Source organism: Brachypodium distachyon, chromosome 4, assembly GCF_000005505.3.
Source record: "Brachypodium distachyon strain Bd21 chromosome 4, Brachypodium_distachyon_v3.0, whole genome shotgun sequence".
NCBI classification, from domain to species: domain Eukaryota; kingdom Viridiplantae; phylum Streptophyta; class Magnoliopsida; order Poales; family Poaceae; genus Brachypodium; species Brachypodium distachyon.
This window is the reverse complement of record NC_016134.3, coordinates 24,747,439-24,769,351: the sequence shown is the minus strand read 5'-3', so window position 1 is coordinate 24,769,351 and position 21,913 is coordinate 24,747,439. Positions and strand designations below refer to the sequence as shown.

At 46.3% G+C, this 21,913-nt stretch overlaps 1 protein-coding gene across 1 annotated transcript; it reads right to left on the bottom strand.

Annotated features, from left to right (window-relative positions):
* Nucleotides 1-17,245: 17,245 nt before the first annotated feature.
* LOC100832067 (probable protein phosphatase 2C 74) lies at nucleotides 17,246-20,953 on the bottom strand. The gene is made up of 4 exons (XM_024455044.1): nucleotides 20,369-20,953; nucleotides 18,400-18,576; nucleotides 18,097-18,267; nucleotides 17,246-17,968 (listed from the first exon to the last, which is right to left on the bottom strand). Exons 1-4 carry the CDS (start codon nucleotides 20,879-20,881, stop codon nucleotides 17,636-17,638), a joined length of 1,194 nt encoding a protein of 397 aa, XP_024310812.1. The 5' UTR covers nucleotides 20,882-20,953; the 3' UTR covers nucleotides 17,246-17,635.
* Nucleotides 20,954-21,913: the final 960 nt, after the last annotated feature.

The window sequence follows — 21,913 nt, the reverse complement described above, 5'->3', positions numbered from 1 at the left end:
ATGAGATGATCAATGAGTGGATGCATAAAAAATAATTAAATATGACATTATGGTGGAACGAAAATTAATGACATTGAAATGTATGTAAAATTTGCAATGCATGGTGGCAAAATAATATAACATGGAGCGTTTTTGGCAGAATGACTTGCAAGTGTACTAAAAATAAAATAAAATAAAATAAAAGACTCTGTAAAATGCAAGAATATTCTGGTGGTATGACATGTTATTGCAAATAAAATAATAACAAGATATGCATGCAGTAATGAATATGAAATGCAGATGTCCTAAGGTCTGGTCTTAGTCGTTTTCCATGCTAGGGTCACGTTCCTATAGGCAACACAGTGCTCTGATACCATCTGAAGCAACCGCCCCCGTACAGGGTTCGATCTCTGTGCTTATAGTGCTAGTCCCTGGATCGACTCACTAGCACACACAGTTCAAGATGTAATATCGAGAAACAAAGGTCAAGAAATTTATTACATCGTCTTTATCCACAACTTTAAAGTACTTACAACTTTGCATAACCACACGGGTTAACGTTGAATAAAAACATGAATTGCTCACAACGGAAAGCGAAGGAAAAATTGAGCCATTGCAACACCACAGAGAGCGCATGTTGGAATGCAGGCTCGTGAGCCAACACAACGTAACCTTACTCAACGTCGGAATTCCCTGCAACAATTTAAAAGTTGCAGCCACTAGGGTCAATACATTGAATGTATTGGCAAGTTCACCGGGGGTTATAACAGATTCCTATAAAAAATATGCAAATATTGGCTTGGTGGAGTTTTAGGCTTTTTGGCATGGAAGCAATAACATAATTTTATCCTACTACAATTGAATTTTACAGTAAGATAAATCTATTAGACATCAGGTAGACACACCGATGCTCCTATTAAAATTAAGGACATTGAGTAGACACATCAATGCTCCTAAGCCAAGTTTAAACCATTTATTTTATTAAGAAGTTTGAATGAGTGAGACCTTACTTAGTTTCCATATCTAGCTGCTCCTAATTCGTCCATAACCGGGGACACGGCTAAGTACTTAGTTTTGACACTCTCGAGAGGTTGTACACATTCCCCACAAGAAACCGACGGGTTAATCCCTTGCTGTCCAAAGGGTAGAGTAGCAACGGCGTCGATTACGAGATTTTCAAAAGTAATTCCCTAGACCTCGAGAGAATCACGCTCCACCTACACTGCTACATCATTACAATTCTTCGTGTCTAGGTTCATACAACATACTCTATTCTCGCCAGAGCCCATATAGCATGTGGTTGTAGTGGAAGCAATTAAACAGGAACCTAATTCAGCCTCTTGTTACCTCGGGTGGCATTCCACATTTGCGACGCAGGCGCTCCCCGAATCCACGGAAGAGACGACCATGGACGCTCCCGAATCCACGGAGAGACGACTCAGCAGGCTCCATAGAAATGGACCTGACGTCGCATACAACCATAATACTCAAAGCCGCCCACCCAGGATGGTTCATTAGTAGTTGATTTTAGCCATAGTTCAAAAATAACTTATTCACCAACAATATTTCTAGAATGAAGTGGTTCCCTTCCACATATATTTACATAGCATGCCTAAGCGTACCTACTAACGATGGCTATTGGTGGGGATATGATGGCGAGGAAAATCTATTCTACTAGGACAATATAGCTAGCATAAATATGATAATTTAATCCTAATGCATTTCTACAAACAACATTAATGCATAAAGGATTAAAATGAGTGCAATAGTAGGTAATTCATGATCAAGGTGAAACTTGCCTTGTCCGAAGTTGTTGCTGTTCTCACTCTTCACAAAGTCAGGGTTCGCACTCCAAACAATCTAACAAACATACGTATAGCAACAATAAACAACCACACAAAACATACAACCAATGAAGTAATATATGCCATGATGCCATGCACATGATGCACTCCTAATTTTGGTTTATGTCACAATTTACTTGTTTAGTTGTTTAATCTATGTGATGGAAAATTAGGATCATGTGCATGGTGTAAATAAGGAAAACATTAAACAAAGTCAGTATAATCCATTTTAAGTTAGATTAAGCTAACTTTGGTGATACATCCGTTTTTATACAAAAACAATTTTTCCTCTGGTTCCACCGGATAGAGGGTGCTTCTAGGAAATTTTATGAGTGGATAAATCGTCCAAAATAGTTTGAAATCAATTTTTAGGTGATAACGTTCGTAGTTAAGCATTCTGTCACTTGGTCCTGTTTCAGTTGTCCAAAACTGAAAACAATCTGTGCCAAAAGATTCTACATGCCATGTGGATTCCAAAAAGGTGCAGTTCGTCAAATTAGGCCAAACGGTTCAAAAGTTATGAGCGTTCAAAGTTCCAGGGGGTTTTCTGCAATTTTACCATTTATTTTGTGGGGGAGCAATTTTACACTTTTATTTACATGACACGTGGCGTTCTGTGATTCGCCCATACCGGTTCAGGTAAAATTAAAACACAACCGTCCGATTTCATTTAAAGGGTGATGAACGGCCGAGATCGAAGGATACCCCTCCGATTTAAAAGATCTAATCTCGGCCAACATCCAATGGTGGCCGGGCATCAGGGTCACCTTCGGCACGGCTAGGGTTTCGGCGTGAACTCCGGCGGCGGCCGCGGCGTCTCGTGCGGGGTGGCGTGCGGGCGTCTCGGTGGCCTTCGGGCGTGGGGAAGACGTCGGCGTGGGGCGACGCGGTGACGCGAAGACCGTGACGCGGTCGGTTCTCCTCGGGGACGACGGTGGACGCGTCTAGCTCCTCGGGGATGCGGCGGCGGCACCGGCGAGCTTGGGAGGATAGCTCCCAGGGGCTTTGGTGCACCAAAAGAAAAATGAATCGTGTCAAAGTGTGCGCAAGGACGAGAGAGAGAGGAAAAAGTCGGGCTCCGGGTCTATTGCTCACCAGTGTCACAACAGCGACCCCAAGACCGGCGGCGACAGCGGCATGTTCGGTGAGAAATTTCGGCGGCGTGAGCGCCGAGGTGGAGTGAGAGTGAGCAGGGAAATGGAGAGGGGGCTAGCAGGTTTATAGTGGCGTGCGGGGCAGTTAAGATGGGGCTTCATGGCGCCCTAAATCGCGTCTTGAAAGCTCAGCCATTAAGGTGCGTTTAGGCTAGATTCTGCTCTTATCCACCTGTCAGTGGCTTAGCTCGGGCGCGCAGGGCGCTAGCGGGCTGGCTGGGCCGGTTTGGCCCATTCGGCCGGGCCGGTCCGTTTCCTTTTTTTTTGTTCTTTTTGTTTCTCCTTTTCTTTTTCTGTTTTTCCTTTATAACTTTTGATTTTCAACTCCAAATGGACTCAAATAAATTCTAGAAAATTTGTAAAATCATATCCTCAAATGCTATAGCATCTGGGACTTGATTTCTTCCAAATGTAAATTATTCAAAATAGTTTGGCTTATATAATTGCCTCTAGTGCAATATTATTTAAATACAAAATAGTTTTTCAACTCCAAATTAAATACCAAAAATTATGGGGTAGCTTATCTTATTGCAATAAACCCTTTTCTATTGTCAAAAACCCCATGGGTTGGAAAATTCCAAAAAGATGCAAAGTAAGATTAAAAGGTAAAAGCCTTAATTAAAGATTTTAAATTTTCAATCTTTGGTTTAAAGGTTCTCAAGGTGCATAAAAGGCATGATGCTCATGAGTGCAAATGCATGATGCAAAGTTTGGAAAAATTGGGATGTTACAATGCTGGTCATTGAAGATTCGTCTTGAGTTTCGGCTTCTTCCTTTATGGACGGGGCACGCGTCACTTCGAAGAAAAGCACCGGTGGCAGCAGTTCCTTGGAACCGGCCGTTCGGGCTAGTCCATCGGCAAGGTGATTTTCTCCCCGTGGGACGTGTCGTGCCTCCATACCAGCTGGCCGTCCCCTTGGATGAGCATGCGTCGAACGCCCATGGCCTTAGCCAATCGGAGTCCGAGATGGAGCGCCTCATACTCTGCCAAACTATTGGTGGCATTGAAGTTGAGATGGGCGGCATATTCCAAGATCTTCCCTTCGGGGTTGACGAGCATAAGTCCAGCCCCTGCACCATCGAGGCGCTTGGAACCGTCGAATTGCATGACCCAATGGGGTTTTGTGGACTCGATCTTTAAAGAAGACCCTTCTCGGCTGATCGGACGACAAATCGTCCCAATGCCGCCGTCCTTCCTGCAAGGCGTCACGCATCTTGGACGGAACGAGGAGCTGTCCATCTCGAGAATGGCCCGGATTTTTCCCGGGTGGGCCTCGATTCCATGCTGGGAGACGAGGAAACCCAAAAGCTTTCTTCCTCGGACTCTGGAAGCGCAGTTCTCAGTGTTGAGCTTTATGCCGTGTTTGCGGAGGTCGTTGAATGTTTCTTGCAAGTCCTCACGATGGGTCTTTGCAAGTTGGATTTTGATAATGGCGTCGTCCACGTAGACTTTGGCGTTTCTCCCCAGTTGCTCCTTGAGGATAGGGCCCATGAGACGTTCGAAGGTTGCGTCGGCGCTCCTCAAACCAAAAAGCATTCTGTGGTAGCAGAAAGTGCCGAAGGGAGCGATGAAGCTGGCTGTAACATCCCAATTTTTCAAAATTCTTCATATGCATTGCATATCATAAGCATCATGTCACCCTTGCATCTGAACACTTTCAAAACCCTAAAGTTTTCCCAGAAAACCCTTTTGCAAAAATGCATTTATTTGGTTTTGGGCTTTGATCTTGCTCTTGACTATTTGCATTTTTAACCCATGAGGGTATTGTGATAAAAAGGGATTTAATGCATATATAAAGCTATCCCATAATTGGCTTTTGAAAGTATTTTGAAAAAAATAATTTGATTCGATAGCCTAAGGGCCCTAAAAGCCATTTGATATGCAAATATATTTTTAAATATTTTATTTTGAGAAAATTCTTGCTCCAAAAGTTAGATCATATGAAAATATGATTTTAAAAATTTTGTTGCATTTTATTTGGAGTGATTTGGAGCTCCGAATCAATTTTGAGGTTCAAAAACAGAAAATAGATAAAAGAAAAGGAAAAACCGAGGAAAACCGGCCAAACCGGACCGACCCGGTCAAACCGGACCGGACCGGCCTGAACCGGACCGGCTCCGCCCCGCCCGAGCCGCCCGCTCTCACTGACCGGTGGGACCCACGCGTCATCTTCAACCTCCGTCCGGAAAATCCGGCCACGCACGCCCGCGAACTGCCCACGAATCCGTTCCGATTTCTTCGCGCACGAACCACCAAATCCGAAACCCCACGCGTCATATCGAAGCTCCCGAACTCCTCTACCAATTCCCTCAAACCCCACGCCCAATTTCGCATCGGTTAGGATTTAATTTCTCGCCAAAGTTCTTCACGGACACCGCCGTTCTTCGCGTTTTGTCGCCGCTCCGGTGAGCTTCTCCCATCCCCGGCCACCTTCCCGTTCTCCCCTCTCCCTAGCACATCCGGTGACGCGCTCGGTTTTGAGGTTGGACGCCGTCCGTGCATCGCCGTTCGCCGCCCGTCTTCCCCGCCTCCGGCCGCCTGCGCGCCCCCAGCCGCCCGAGCTCCCGCGCCCGCGCCGCCTCCGGCCCGCCGCACGCTCCCGCGCCGCCCGCGCGCCGCCCGCCGCGTCCTGCGCCCCGCGCCACTCGCCCCCGCTGCTCGCCCGCGCTCCGCCCCGCGCCCGTGCGCCGCCCGCCGCCGCGCCGCCGCCGGCGAGCTCGTCCGCCGGCCGGAACCCTAGAAACCGGCCAGTCCCGCGCTGCCACGTGGCAGGGCTTTTATTTTATTTTATTTTATTTTCGGCCGAAGTGGATAATGCACTTTTGCAGAAAAGACCCTACAACTTCAAACCTTTATATCTTTCAAACCGTTTGTCCAAAATTTGTGTTCCGCACCTTTCTGGAATCGTCGTAACGTGTAGAATATTTTGGCACTATTTATTTTCAGTTTTCAATAACTTAGAAGCAGCTATTTACAGAATGGTGGTTTGTGGTTTAAATTTCAAATGAATTGTTTCAAAATAGTTTTGATCATGTTAGCTTGCTATAAAATTATTTAAGCTTGTTCTCTGTCCATTAGGACCAGAGAAGGAATTATTTTGTGTTTAATCATGGCATACAAGTTAACTATTGCTCTATGTTACAAAAGCCGCACAATCTTTTGTTTTAAATCCTATTCTTGTTTCTTGCATATTAATTACCACTTTGATGTTGTATAATCTGTCCAAACCATTTGAAAAACTTTTCCAAAACAGAAACGAAGCTTCTTATCTTAGAAGTAACCTTTGTGTGCATCAGCATAGCATATGCATCATGGCATGGTTTTTGTATTGAATGTTGTGTTTATTGTGTGTGTTCCTTTTATTTTAGATTGTGTGGAGTGTAATCATTGTTGTTGCGAAGAGTGCAAGAACTACCACAACCTTGGACAAGGCAAGTTCACTTTGATCATTCTCCTAAATATTTTTACTATGCACTAGATGTTTTATTAGATGCATCAGGAATATTATTCGTACTTCTATGCTAGCTATAAATCCCAGGTAGTATAGTTTACCCTCGCCATTACCTTGCTACCAAAATTGCCATCGATTGTAGTTGAATGCTAGGCTATGGTAGTATCGTGGGGGAAATAACTACATTATTTATTGTTATGCCTTTGGCGATATGAAATGATTTTATTAGATGTAAGGCAAAACAATTAATTAAATGAACCGTCTTGGGTGGGCAGCTTTGAAGATTTTGAGGATTAGCGGCGTCAGGTCCATTTCTATGGGTCCCTCTGAGTCGAGTTCCTGTGGATTCAGGAATGGATCGTCCATGGACGTCTCTCCCGTGGATTCGGGGAGCGCCTACGTTGCAAATGTGGAATGCCACCTGTGGTAACCGAGACTGGACTAGTTTCCTATTTAGAAGCTTCTAGTACAACCACAATGCTATATGGGCTCTGGCGAGACAAGAGTAAGTTGTATGAACCTAGACCCGAGGAATTGTACTGAGGTAGCCGTGTAGGGGGAGCGTGATTCTCTCGTGGTTTAGGGAATTACCTCTGAAAATCTCGTAATCGATGCCGTTGCTACTCTACCCTGAGGACAGCAAGGGATTAACACGTCGGTTTCTTGTGGGGAATGTGTACAAACTCTCGAGAGCATCAAAACTAAGTACTTAGCCGTGTCCCCGGCAACGGACACTTTGAGCGACTAGATGTGGAGCTGTAAGGAAAGTCTCACTCATTCTAACTTCTTAAATAAAATGAATGGTTGAACAGGTAGGGGCACTTGATGAATCCACATCAATGTGCTCTACGATAATAGGAGCATGGGTGTGTCTACCCCGTGTCCAATAGTGATAAAATTCTATTTGATTAAAAGATAGGATTCAATAACTAAGCTTTTATGCAAATAGCTTGAACCCCACTTTACCACATTATGCATATATTTGGTAGGCTCTGGTATAACTCCTAGTGAATCTTGCCAATACATTCAATGTATTGACCCTAGTGGCTGCATCGTCTAATGATGCAGGAAGCTCCGACGACGAGTAAGACGTACGTTCTGCATGTTTGGGTTACGGGCCTACATTCCAACACGCTCTCACCGTGGGGTTGATGTGCCCTTGTATCTTCCGTTTTTCGCTGCTAAACAATTGTTTTATTTCTAGCTAACCCGTGAGGTTATGCGAGTTGTAAGTACCCTTTTATATTCTGGATGATACGTTGTAATATTGAGACCTTTGTTCTATGATATTACATCTTGAAACTGTGTGTGCTAGTGAGTCGATCCAGGGACTAGCACTAAAGCACAGAGATCGAACCCTTTTACGAGGGCGGTCGCTTCACTGGCCTTCTTCTCGTCTTTCTTGGCTATGTGGACTTGGTGATACCCTGAATAGGCGTCCAAGAAGCTCAATCTTTCGCATCCCGCCGTGGAGTCGACTAGCTGGTCGATCCGAGGGAGAGGATAGTCGTCCTTGGGACACGCCTTGTTGAAGTCGGTGAAGTCGACACGCATCCGCCACTTGCTGTTGGCTTTCTTCACCAAGACCGGATTGGCCGACCACTCGGGGTGCCAAACTTCTCGGATGAGCCCAGCCTCGGAGAGCTTTGCAATTTCTTTCTTGATGATCTTGCTTCGCTCCGTGGAGAGTTTCCGGAGTTTTTGATTCACGGGCGCCTTGTCGGGCCTCATGGCGAGGTGATGCTCCATGACATCGTGTGAGACTCCTCCCATGTCGGAGGGTGACCAAGCGAAAAGGTCGGAGTTCTCCTGGGGTAGGTCGATGAGCTTCTTCTCGAGTTCGCTCGAGAGGTCGGCTTCGATCTTCACGATGCGCATGGCGTCATTGCTGGAGAGGCGTATCTCCTTAAGCTCTCCCTCAGGAAGGAGCTTAGGGATGTAGTGCTCCGGGTGGTCGGTCTTGGATCCTCCCGTGCCCGAAAGCATGTGGACACTGTCGGAGGATTCTCCCTTCTTGGTGCACTTTGTCTCGTGGCAGTGCATTTTCCCATCGGAGGATTGCTCGCCACGGACCGTTATCCCGCCCTTTGGGCCCGGAAACTTCATGCACAAGAAGTTGTGGTGGATGGCAGTGCATAGGCGATTTAAGGTTGTCCTCCCGAGGATGGCATCAAATAACGCCTCCATGTCCACCACGTCGAAGCGCATGAGCTTGGCTCAGTGGTTTTTCGTATCCCCGACGGTCGTGAGGAGCTCGACTTGTCCGAGCAGCTAGATGGACCTCCTTGGCACGAAGGCAGTGAGTGGATAAAGAGATGGTTGCAAGAAACCATTCTTGTATCCTCCTTGGGGTTCCATAAGCTCCTGCAGCATGCTCAAGTATAGGACGTAGGCAGGGCTTCGCCATCCTCGAGTACCTTCTTGAGCTCGCAATTGGTGACAATGGCCATTATGAAGAGGGCATCACCGTGCGGGAAGCGCATTCCCTTGGAGTCTTCTTTGGTGAAGGAAATCGGCACGCTCACCTACTTAGGTGGTGGTGTCGGGGCGAAGGTTCCTGCGACGTCGTTAACTTCACGAGCGTACTCCTTGCATTGCCGCTTTGACCCTCGGCCTGCAGCCGAGCCCCCGAGTATTACTCCGACTTGACGCGCGGGTTCTCGGGCGTCGGGTTGGTGCGACAGGGACGTTGGCGGTTGTGGAGCTTAGGCCGGCTTGTCATCCTTGCGTCGGGCTTGCATTCTTGCTTGGGCTTCTTGGCAGGCCGAGATGAGAGTATTACACTCTTCGGTGTTGTGGCTCGCCGAGTTGTGGATAAGGCACCTTCTGGCACCTCCCTCGGTGGGGCGTGGCGGCTTCTTGGGCTGCCAAGTCTTCTGGGACGAGGATTGTCCTTCAACGGTGAAGATCTTTCGAGCTTGATCGCCGGGCGCCTTCTTCCCCCGCCTCCTCTTCTTCTTGGAAAATGATGCGGATGCCTGGGGCTTATCTGACGAGGGATTCCCTTCGGGAGCGCCATGTGGCGCATTCTTCTTGGCGATGTCTCCATCTTCGCCTCGGGCGTATTCTTGCAAGATTCGATAGAGCTCTTCGGTTGTCTTTGGAGGGTTGAGACTTAGAGCGCAATTTACTTCTCCTTGGAGAAGGCCTTGCATGCAAGCGTCGATCACGGTCATCGACGGTGGGTTGGCGATTTGGCTTTGGACCTTCGCAAAGCTTCGGAGAGACTCCCCCGTCGATTGTTTCACGGTGTAAAGCTCGTGTGCCTTCATGGGTTCTTTGAAATTTCCCTGGAAGTTGGCGATGAAGACCTCTTGGAGGCGCTCCCACGAATGCACGGAATTTTTCCGCAGGTTATAAAACCATGTTTGTGCCATCCCGGTGAGCACGAGCAGGAAAAGGTTGCACATCTCAGTGGGACCTCCACCAGCCGCTCGTATGGCGGTGGAGTAAACGTCCAGGAATTGAAGAGGGTTGGACTCTCCGTCGTATGGCCGTATCGTCGGCGGCTTGAACCTCGGTGGGAAATCCGCGTCTTGGATCTCCCGGGTGAGCGGTTTACAAGATGGTTGGCCCTTTCGATTTCTTCAGTGGCGAGATCCTCCTTCGTCGGAGTCGCTGTCGTTGCTAGAAGGATAACTTGGAGAGTGATCTCGGCGTTTTCTTGGAGGGTCAGAGCGTCGACGTGGGTTTCTTTCACCGTCGGTGAGGGCTCCAGACTCCGCCACTTGCTCGTTTCCATGCACGCTGGGATCTCGTTCTCCGCGGAGCTCCATGGGTAATCGTGGCGAGAGCGCCATGAGGGGTCGTAGACGGGACTCCTTGATTTTTTGGCACGGATCCTCCTGATGCCACATTGTTTCCACTTGCTGGTTCCGAAGGCAGAGTCATCGGTGGTAGAGAAGGCGGCGCGAAGCCCGTGCCCGTCGAGCGAAGTAAGCCAAGTTCTGCATCCTCTGCGGGGCCGGCAACTATGGGTAGCTCCCCAATCCTTGCTACCACGTTGGTGGGTGTTGAGGGACCGCCTGCGACGGTTTTGAACACCTTTGTACTTTCGGAGATGGTCGGAAGCAGAGGTGCGACCAAGACTTTAGTTGCGGTGACCATGTCGGTGGCGACGATCGAACCGGTGAGAATACCTTCTCCCCCGTAAGCTCCCGAGGCGTTTAGTTTCTTTGTTTGTAACCGTGTAGACTTCGCAGCAAATTGGGCGCTTGATGAATTAGGCTTCGTTGGTGCCATTAAATCTTCAATTGCGGCAAGGGTTCCCCACGGTCAGCGCCACTATTGTTGTTCTAGAAAACAACATGAGTAAGGGGTGCCAATGGTCGATGGCACAAGTGCGAGAATTGTATGTAGGGTGTGTACGCCGGCCTTATAGCGAAGGTCGCCGCACACTTGGACACGTTGACACGTCGATATTTTTTTAATAGGCTTAGTCGACCCTGTTAGGAGAGGCTTCGAGGGGGTCGTTAGCCGGGTGTTTGGGCGGAACTCGTCTTCCCAAATCACCTATGGTGAGAGATCTCTCGGGGCTGCCTCGGACTTGGGCCGAACTTGTCTTTCCAAGTAGCGAGGTTGGGATACCCGCGAGACTCTAACCCGATCCCTCTACTTCGAGTCGAGGCCGTACTAGACGGCCCGGAACCTCAAAACTAGGCTTCCTAAGTCGCGTCCCCGAGGTCGAGTCGAGGCTAGGCTCGACCCAAGCACTCGAGAGCGTGCTCCTTAGGTTGCTCTAGCCCTCTCCCCTTTGATCTTATTCCAATGAAGAGTGAATGATACATGCCCCCATGATGGGTATTTATAGGCTAGGGGTCCATGACAAAAGACCATGACTACCCTTGAGGGAGAGGGAAAGTGAGGGCAAAGTGGTAAACTTATTTCTACACCTTTCTTGGCACCTACTCAAGCTCCTCTTCTCCTTTGACCATGGCATGAGAGGCTTGACTCGTTGACTCCTTTGACCGGTGCCTAGTTGGCATGGATATGCCTTGTTGGCAAATTAACCGGTCTTTGGAATTAGTTGACTTGGTCATCGCCACATAGCATTGCGGCCCGGCCCAGTTAAGAATTTTATTATATTACAACAAACATTATTATACTTTTGAGTTAAGTGTAAATCACAGTAATCAAGTTATAAAACATTTAATTTTCATTTCTGAAATGGTTTGCTCATTTTTGAATTTCAATTTCACTAAAACTTTGCTTTTTTTTCCACATTTTCGATGTCAAACGTGTGCAATACTCATCTCAGAAGATTTAGGCAGCTTTGTGAGTGCATCACAAGTGTTTCCACCAAATATGAGATTTTCTGGACTTGAGATACTCTCTCCGTCCTAGTTCCTAGGGCGTAATCCCAAAATCTATTTGTCCCATAACCCCCCACCTCCTAGGCATAATTTTACTTATGGAGAGTAACCACACTACATTTATTCCAAGCCGGAGGTGTGAACTCGTTCCGTTTTTGCATGGATAAACTGCTCGCCTCCTCTTCCGTTCGGTGTGAACTCGTTCCGTTTTTGCTCTATAAAAGAAAAGGCAGCCATTGCCCACAGAAGCCACATCAATGGAAGGAGTACGAGACCCATCCGTTGACCAGGATTTAAATCCACTCAAATCCATTCAAATCTGCAAAAGTAAAGAGTTTTTTTGAACTTTTCTTGGAGGAGTCAAGTACTAACAATGGTTGCACACTTCCAAAAGCTGTTTCACAACTTCAAATCATGTATGTCGTATCATTTTGGACCCAACACAGCAAATTTAACTGAATTTGAAATTCAAAAAATATGAAAACACGTCCAGATTGAAAATGATTTTGCATACATGCAATACATGGTTCGTGTGCTTAGTGTGCCAAATTTTACAACATTTGGCCAAAATTTTAAATCCAATTGTCAAAATGAGTTCATTTCTCCAACATCTTCCTGAGGTGTTCCAAAACCACCTCACGTAGATGTGGTGCAATCTACATGAAGTACACTGTAAAATTTAGATCATGCTCTGATTTTTTTTACATGATGAATGTATCACTAAAAATTGACACTTGCAAAAAATCATAATTTTCTGACAACTATTTAATATTATTAATATTATTATATTATTGAGTTAAGTGTAAATCACAGTAATCAAGCTATAAAACATTTAATTTTTATTAAAACCTATGTGTTTGCGTTCTACTAGGTTACAATGGGTCCAATGGACCCGTCTTACATTAATTTCTTGTGGTAAATGTATTGAAAAAAGTAATTTTTCATTTAATGCGGAAATGTGCTGAAAATCCAAAATATGTATGAAATATAGTAAAATTGCTCCAGAAATTCTGAAATTCTTTGAGAAGAACAAGTAACATGTAAGGTTACCAAACAAAAACTCTTATATGTTCTAAACCTTTATTTACTAACGTTTTGGACCCAACACTTGAAAATTGGATGAAATTCTATCAGTGGCGGGTGAAGCAAAGCCCGCCACTGATGCTAGTCATCATGTTTTGGCCACAAATACATGAAAATTATATCTTGTCTTCCTTCCCATCAATCAACAACCGAATAGCCCCTCACATCAACTCTAGAAGAAAGAGGCTGGCAAGAAACGACTCTCGAAGCAAGAACTCAACGAATTTACAAACATATATCGTTGAAATTTTGATTTTAAAATGTTTGGTATCATTGTCGGCCCCAAGGCGCCCGACACTGCTAGTTATGGCAGGTTCTAAGCCTATCTGACAAGCTACTGCCCATTTTTTTCGGTTTTTTTTCCTTCCTTTATCCAAAGCGGGACCCACAGTGACTTGTAATCAAACTCACTTTTTTCCAGTGTATCTTGCATTATTATTTTCAATTTTTTGCATTATTATTTTCAGTGTTTTTACATTATTATTTTCAGTGTTTTTGCATTTTCAATGTACAGATCAACGATTCTTGCGGGTCATTTCTGTACGAAATTTAATCTAATTAAAGAAAACTTGAATGTATCTTGAAAATAAAAAATATATATATATAGAGAGAGAGTTCATCTCTCCAGCAATACATATAGAAATGTATAAAAAAGTAAAAATACATATGGAAAATTATTCCACGCTCTCGGTGATCTTCTCCAAGGCCTTGGTACATGTCTCCAATGTACCGATCAATGATCGGAGCACTTCCACGGAGACTTGTACCGTCGGCATCGGCGGCGGCGGCAGTGGCGTCGGCGACGGCGGCGACGCACGGCGCGTCGGCGGGGCCGTAGGAGCTGCTGGAGGCGCCGGCGGTGGAGGAGGCGGTGGCGGTGGTGCAGTTGGCGGGGCCGGTTGACGTACCACCGGCGGAGGAGGAGGCCGGGCCGACGCTGGAGACACGACCTTCTTTTTACGGCCGCCTCGCTTGACGCCAGACGTTGGCGGAGGCGGAGGTGGTGTCGTAGTTCGACGCCGTGGTGGAGACCAGCGGCTTCCACAACCACGACAACCAGTGCAGCACCGCCTATTACGGACTTCACCTTCGTTCGATGAAGTCAAGAATGCCGTCCGTCGGTACGAACTTTCTCCGTCGAGCTCCCTATTCTCCGCTTCAATGGAGGAGCACTAGAAGGAGTCCCCAAACCACCGTGCCATATCGATGGATCTTTGGTAGCAGGGAAGAAGACCAGATGCTTGATGGATCTTTGGTAGCAGGGAAGAAGGCTAGATGGAAAGGCCGGAATGATGGCACGGAATATATATCGGCACAGAGCTCTTTTGAGAGACTTCCGCACGCCTCCGCAAATTAAGCTCCCTATTAATGAAGAAATATTGTAAACCAGAGGGCGCGCGGGACCACATCAGTTTCCCATGCAAGGCCCTGCAACTGCCCACGCACACCAGTTTCCCATGCAAGGCTGCCGCGCACGCCTCCGCAAGTCAAACCGCTCCGTCGAAGAGTCCCAGAGCATTCATGCAAACCGCTTTCAAAGCCCACCACCTAACACTCATCACCGGAAACCACTCCTCTTCCGCTTACCATCGCTATTTAACCCGGTGCCATGGCACTACTTCTTTCTATTCTTCTCCTTCTTCTACACATCTTCACCTCTCTCCACTTCTTCTGTCCGGTTAACGACGGGCAATGGCGTTCCAAGGCTGCACCTTCCACCCGCCGCCCCTCACGAAGGAGCAGTTGTTTCCACCGGGCGTGCTTGTGGAGCGTACAATCCAGGTGTGGGCGCTGTCGCGCAGCAGGAGCCCAATGGCACTGGTCAGGGACTTACTCCACACCGGTTTCTTACACCGGGAGGCCGTTGGCCCTCCAATGTACCGCCTGGAGCAGCTCCGAGAGGATGGCGTCGACACGGCCATCCTAATGCACCTCACCAACAGCCACAACGCCGAGTACCTCCTTGGCCACGTGTACTGGTGTGGATGCGAGTTTATCGGATTCACGCTGTACAACGTGTACACCAACACGGCGAACACATTCCCCACGCCGGCCAAATGCACGGCCTCCCGTACGTCGTGCCGGAGGTGGCGCCTATGGAGGGCCTGCTGAGCCTGGCGTGGCAGCGGAGGAGGAAGCCGGCGGCCAGGAGTGATCACCCGGCGTCGTTGTGATTGTAAAGTTTTATATTGATGTCGTTAATTATTAGAATTTGCACTGGATGTTCTACGATGATGAATTGATGTGGTGTGATTTTAATAACCGCTATATTGAACTGCCTGTGATGTGATCGCTTCCATAATTTTGCATGTGAGGTGTGTTTTGCTTTCTTCGATTAGGCTATGCAGACGCCGCTTCCCTTCATAAGTCTCTTCGGCGAGCCCACGGAGGCGTATCTGGCGGCGGCGTTGCCAGTGATTCCATTCGTTCAGTATCACCGGCGAGCACGGAGCGTATTTGACGGGGGCGGCAGCGTATTTGACAAACAACCCTAAATCGGTCTTATTTGGGGTAGGCGCGGGGAAAGGGATGAGAGAGATTGGCGATGGACCCACCTGTCAGGACGTGGCCCGCATGTAAGGTAACTAGACCCGTTAAGACCTGCCCGCTTACACTGTCTCTCGCAGCCCCACACGCCAGAAACGCGGCTCCAGCCCCACCTGACAGCACTCCCTGCGGCCCACCCGTCAGAAACAAACGGTCAAAGGGCTTGACCGTTAGCAGATGCTCCGTGGGAGCATTTACGAGGAATCGCGAAACGAACAAGTGTAGCAGCGAGCACTATTTCTGACATCGGGTATTCCTGAGTACAGATAAAGGAGGAGGAGCACAGAAATAAAAAACCATTAAATCTTTTATAAGAGTATAAAAAATTTCCTGGTTAGAGATTCAACGGCAATTACTTTGGCACGAGTACCACTAGCCCTGCCTTGTTCTGTCCTGTATGATTGCACATTTGGACATTTGCTGTCAATTGGCGGACCTAGGATTTGGACGTGACCAGGGCTAAATTCCACCGGCCAAAAGGTTATTAGCATATTCATGCTTGGACACCATAAAAATATAACGAAATATATATTCTCAAGCATAAATAAATAGTCAAGAACAACTTGACTCTTTTTTTTAGGGAAGAACAATTTGACTACAATTCACGTTTTGTTGGCCTGGCTGCTAGTTGGGCCGTGATTGGGATTAAAGGGCCGAGGCTAATCTACTGGATTTTATGGATTCTTAAGATTTCGTAGTGTGGGATACCTATATCCTAGTTGGGCCACGGCCGGGGGTACAGCCTAGGCAGCCCCGGGCACAGGTCCGCCCATATTTGCGGTTAACATAACGGTGCGACTTTTCTTCCTTTTTTTTTGCTTGCAATCACTGACGGCATTTTTATTTGTGAACAAAAACATCTTTACATAGTTTGGTAAAAGAGGAACAATACGAGGGAGAGGGAATTAAACCAAAACAAGGTGGGTGAACATTTCGCCATTTCAGCTAGCTCATGACACGACCTCCACCGCTCTAAAACCGTTATGAAGCGAGAAGCAGTAGTCATATGTGGCCGAAGATCCTTTAGTAACATTCAATATCTGAAAGATTTGGCATGTGTGTCTAGATTGCCACATGTGCATAATCACTACTACGGGGCTGCTACTTGTCGGAGCTCTACGACGAACCAAGTTAGCAATCAAAATTCCCACCAGGGAGTTGATCTCTTTCTTTCCCGGAAATGCTCTCGTTTCCTTTCGGCCGAGCGAGCCCCGCACCAATGTTACTGGGCTTCCTTTGGGCTTTTTTATATTTTTTTATGGAAAAGACAGGTGTTCTGTCATTGCATTATGAAAGGGGAACTGTTTACAAAATTCCAAAATTTGAAATAGACTTTGGATAGTTTTGAAGAAAAGTGAACTTTCAGAAACTTGGATGAGATTTCATAAATGTTGACATTATAATTTCGAGGACAAACTTCATATATTTTTTTTGCCAAAATTTTAAAATTTCTGGGATGGACTTCCAATTTTTCGACAACTTTTCTAGGATAGAACTTTCATTTTTATTTTTTGAAATTTTCTTGAAACAATTCAAATAGAGTTTTAGTTTTAAAACTTTTAAATTTAATCTCTCTAGAAGATAGCTCTTTTTTGTTAGTAAAAAGATAGACAAACTTTCTATTTTTAGCTGAACTAGTTTGGGCTAGACTACTTTGTGGGCTGGAGGACTTAGTGAGATATTGTTGGTCTCCTTAGCATAGCTAGGAGCATGCTGCCACGAGATATGTCCGCGTGGGCCGGAGCTCTGCAGAAACGTTCTTGGGCTTTGATTCATCCGATGGACCAAAATTGTATGCAGGTATGGTTTTTTTTTTGTTATATCAAGAACTTGACGGCACCCGCATCAAAATCAGACATTCTATTTATCCATCACGAACGACAAAAGCCAAACTGATATTCAAGTTGCCGCTAAACAAAACAATTTCGGCGCGGTATGTACAGATGATCAATTCAGGCGCAGCTCTGCAGTCCACTTTTCCCGTGTCTCTGCTTTTGATCCGTCACACGAACCACACGAACCATAATTTGTTAGTTTCAACGTTAGTTTTCGCTTCTCTGTATCTCTGCTCCCAAGATCGGGGGCGGTCCGGATAATTTGCTTGCTACTCCAGTTTCGATCCCCTTCTCGACGCTGCTCACCATAGCATCGGGGTCTGCCCTTGGAGCATTCCACAGAGATCTAGAGCATCTGCCGTTGTTATTTCTTCCACATGAAAACTGAAAGCATGCATGTCTTGTGTCAGTCCGGTTCAGAGAGCATCGCTATCGCAGAAACCTCTCAAGGTCGACCACCATGACGGTGATGTCATCCCTGCTGCCTCTCCCCCTCGCCAAGTCCACGAGCTCCTTGCAGCAATAACTTGAACTCCGACGGCTCCTGGCGACGGCGTCCACGGCCTCCTGGTTGGACACCTTGTTCCAGAGCCCGTCGGAGGCGAGGACGAGGAACTCGCAACCCGGCGTCAGTGGCTGCCTCCTGATCTCCGGGTCCGAGATGACCCACTGCTTGAGCCCCGCGTCGCCGAACGCCCGGGACACCGCCAGGCAGTCCTGCACCCTCCACACGCCGTTGCTGCCGCAGCTCACGTACCCGCCCTGCACGTTAAATAACGTCGTCCCAACGTCAGTAAGTTGGCCTAATTTGATTCCTTTTATATGTGAATGGTTGACGTTGAGTGAGGTTTAATTTGTGTGCAAATGAATTAGGGAGATTAATTAATTACCGAGTTCTCGATGCGGGCCCTCTCGTCGTCCCGGGCGGCGGTGTGGTCGGAGGTGAGGGCGGTGGCGGCTCCGTCGAGGCTCATCACGGCGCGGCAGTCGCCGAGGTTCGCCACGTAGAGGTCGCCGCCCTTCACCAGCGCCGTTGCGGCACACGAACCACCTCTCACGCCCTGTGTAAACAAATTAAGTTGTTAGCGTTGAGCAAGACATTGCTAATTTCACCGGCTAGCTGAGTTGACGCGTTCAACGTGGCTAGCTGGACAAATAAGACCTGGTAAAAAGAACAGCAACATAGCACACACCTGGCGCAGGAACTCGCTGTCGGTGGCCACGTAGGCGGCTCGGATCGCCGCCGTGACAGCGTCGTGCGTCGCCTCCGTGGCAGCCAGCACGGCGGACACCACGTTCTTGCCGAGGCGGTCGGAGACCAAGTCCACGGCCGCACGGCCCCCGTGTCCATCGTACACCCCGTAGAATGCCTGCAAAGACGTACATGGAGAGAAAACGATTTTGTTATCTAACCGGTGTTGGACGGCGCGCGCGCTATATATCTTGGAGCAGTAGTAAGGACCACAACTGACTGGGTCAAAACCGACGAGATAAAGATATCCACTTGTAGTCTTGCTCAGAATGATCAGTTGGTAAATAAGAATCCGTAGTAGTAGTAAGCTTCTATATATATGTATTGTTTCCATGTTTTTTAACCGTTAATTAGAACAGTTCAATTTATTTCATCGTTTTTTTTAATGTGTATCTCACTTTTGAATTGGTCTTTAAAACGAAAACATTACTTTAGAATTGGCCTTTAAAACCAAGTAGAAAAATCCAATTCCATTAGATTAGTACTGCGGTGGATTATGATAATCCAGTTTTTTCAACTATCTTTCTGGCTATTCTTTCATTTGCCTTCTACTCCCTTCTTTTCACAAAGGTAGGCGTATTTTATTTCGTTAAGACAAACTTTTGATCAAAAATTACCCTATTAATATGTAAGTTATACGATACAAAACCATAATCATTAGCAAGAACTTTTAAAGACGAATCCATTGATATAAGTTTCATGTATGAAAAAACACATCTCCATAAAGTTTTTATCGGTTAAAGACTTGTCTCAACGAAACAAAATACGCCAACCTTTGTGAAATGGAGGGAGTACTTTCTTGTGTATTTTTCGTAACAGATTGTATATATAAAAAAGAAGTTAAGCACGACTAGTTCAGTAAGCCCAAACTAACCGTAAAAGCACTTGAAGCAAAGTGGCAAGAGATTATGCATTCACTCTAGAGCCGAGCCGGTCCATTAGGTCGTTTCTTGCATTGAGCTCGAATGCTGGATTCAGTTCTATACTTTTAGCAAAGTTGTTTTAATTATATGATCTAGTACTATAGTGCAACTTAGAAGGCTATATATATTATTTACAATCTTTTATGATGAAAAATTATAGAAAATTTATCAAAGCACATAATCCTGTCATGTTTAACATAATTAAGAACACACTTTAAAAAAGCTTGAAACATGATATTAAAAAATAATGAAACTTGAGACAAGATATATGTGGAATCGAACATGCGGATTTGTTACAGTGTTGACCAGCCTTGAGAAAAGATTCAATATTCCTATAATTCACTTAGCTATTCCAAAATTCTTCGTTTTTGAATCTGAAAAATCTTTTCAGTTGGCAAAGATGGCTAATAATCCATGATTACATGAAACAACGTCAATTCTGATCACCCAAATTATTTTTATGACTACAGGAAAAAAATTGAATATATAGGTGTTTTACACTATCTACTTTTCAAAAAAAAAAGATACAATCACCATAAGCATGCGTGGTGTCAAAATTCACTGATTTTGGTTGTTGATATATAAAAATAATATTGCAACTGAATAGGAAAATAATATCATTAATTATGACCATATATGAAAATAATATCATTAATTATGCCATGCAATTAATTTTTAAACCTTTTCTTTCCACTTAACAAGGAGTAAAAAATAACGGTCAAGCTTGCATCTAGGACAGAGTGTCCATTTCAAACCCATAATGTATTTTTAAACTGTGAGTGTCTTGGTGTATCTTGGAGAGAAAGAAATTTATTATTGGCATCTTGGGTGGATTTTCTTTGCTCTCTCATCATATTTCATTTGAAATTCATCTTTTTGAGGAGTTAACATTGACTTTGATTAAATAAATTACTTTCCTTCAAAATTAAGCAAATGTCCAACACAAAATAAGAAATCAAAGAGAAGAGAAAGGGGTTAACTAATTACCAGCTGGGAATCTGCTCCATCTTTGTGAGTGATCACACCATAGGAATCCTCCATTCCGTGCCTCGCTCCTCTCCTGCTGGCCACCCAAAACCCCTCTCCCTCCACCTCCGCCTCGGCCTCTTTCTCCGCGACAGCCGCCGCCACTCCCCATCCAGCCACCACCGCCTGGCCGGCCTCAGGCGGTGCACTCACCGGTATCACCAGCATCGATGGCCTCCTCTTCGCCGCCCACGCCGCCTTCTTCTTCGTCTTCTCCACCTGCTGCTGCTCCACCTTAATATCGTTGCCAACATTGCAGGCCCCAAAGACATCCATGGACAGCGCGGTGGGCACCATCAGCAGCTGCTCCTGATCGAAGCACTGGATCGGGTGCACCTTACTGACATTCCCCCTGCGCAGCGAAAGAGGCGACGCTGCTGGCACGGAGAGCGTGGGGGAGCAGAGCAGGGACGCCATGGCCTTGTGGAGGGCGCGCAGGAGGGAGCACAAGAACTGGACTGTGTACAAGAGCATCCCAGGGCGCCCGCCGGCGGCAGTTGGGGGACAGTTAAGAATGGCTAATTCTGGAGGGGAAGGAAAGGAAGACGAAGGAATAGACGATGAGAGGCTGCCACTAGCTGGACGGAGCTAGGTTTGTATATATATGTGCGTGGGTGATCGAGGGTGACGAGGAGGGGGACGGAAGAAGGGGTCCTTGATGCTGACCGGTCAATGGAGTGACCAAATCATCTTGGGCTTGGCTAGGCTGGCCTGCATGCCACTCCGGCTGCATGTGGGTTAAATACAATTCTTTGCCTGGTTTTACGTGATCCCAATGGCGCATCCGGTTGTTGACTGCGGAGGAGCCGAGTCCTGGTGGAGATTTGACAGCTCTACCTTTCTTTGCTTTTGCTTACGTAGTACGCTTGGCAGTGATAAAAGTGTGACCCTCAGTGTATCCTTTGATCATATTTATTTCAACCAAAAAGACTAAATTTTTTTGGAAGGGTTAAAGAGTACCACGAGGGTCACAATGTTGCACCTCTACCCTTGCCTCGATCGAACTCGATCAAATGATCCATTTGTTCTGAGAAATCCAATAAAAAAATGTAACTACAGTTTCTAAGTTTTCCAAAACAATTTCTACGTACAGATACTTGAGACAGCAAATTTCCAAAATGAATTCTTAAAGATTTCCGAAATAATTTTCGTATTGTGTAGGTTGTGTACGTACATACATACGTACTGTTTTTGAGTCGTTGCATGCATGCATTGTTGTTTTGTGCTCCATGCGATGCATTAGTTTCCAACGTTGCATTAACTAGAGGAAAACCCGTGTGTTTCTACGGAATAACGGAAATTTCAAAACATGCTAGCTAACTTTTCCAAGTGACATATTTTATAGAAGTTACATGACTGCTCCATTCTCACAAGAAGGCAAGGTAGCGAGGCACCCTTCTCTCCATCTTCTCGTTCTCCCGTACCACTTGTTGTTCTCGATTCTGTCTCTGGCTCTATGGACTGTACCGTTTGGCCCACTCTACTTTCATGGCCTCTTGTAGCACA

Coding starts and splice junctions, on each gene's coding strand:
- LOC100832067 (XM_024455044.1), bottom strand. CDS start 20,881: ATGCTCTTGTACACAGTCCAGTTCTTGTGCTCCCTCCTGCGCGCCCTC. Junction 18,268..18,399: donor ACAGCGAGTTCCTGCGCCAG/GTGTGTGCTATG, acceptor TTGTTTACACAG/GGCGTGAGAGGTGGTTCGTG. Junction 17,969..18,096: donor GGGCCCGCATCGAGAACTCG/GTAATTAATTAA, acceptor TTTAACGTGCAG/GGCGGGTACGTGAGCTGCGG.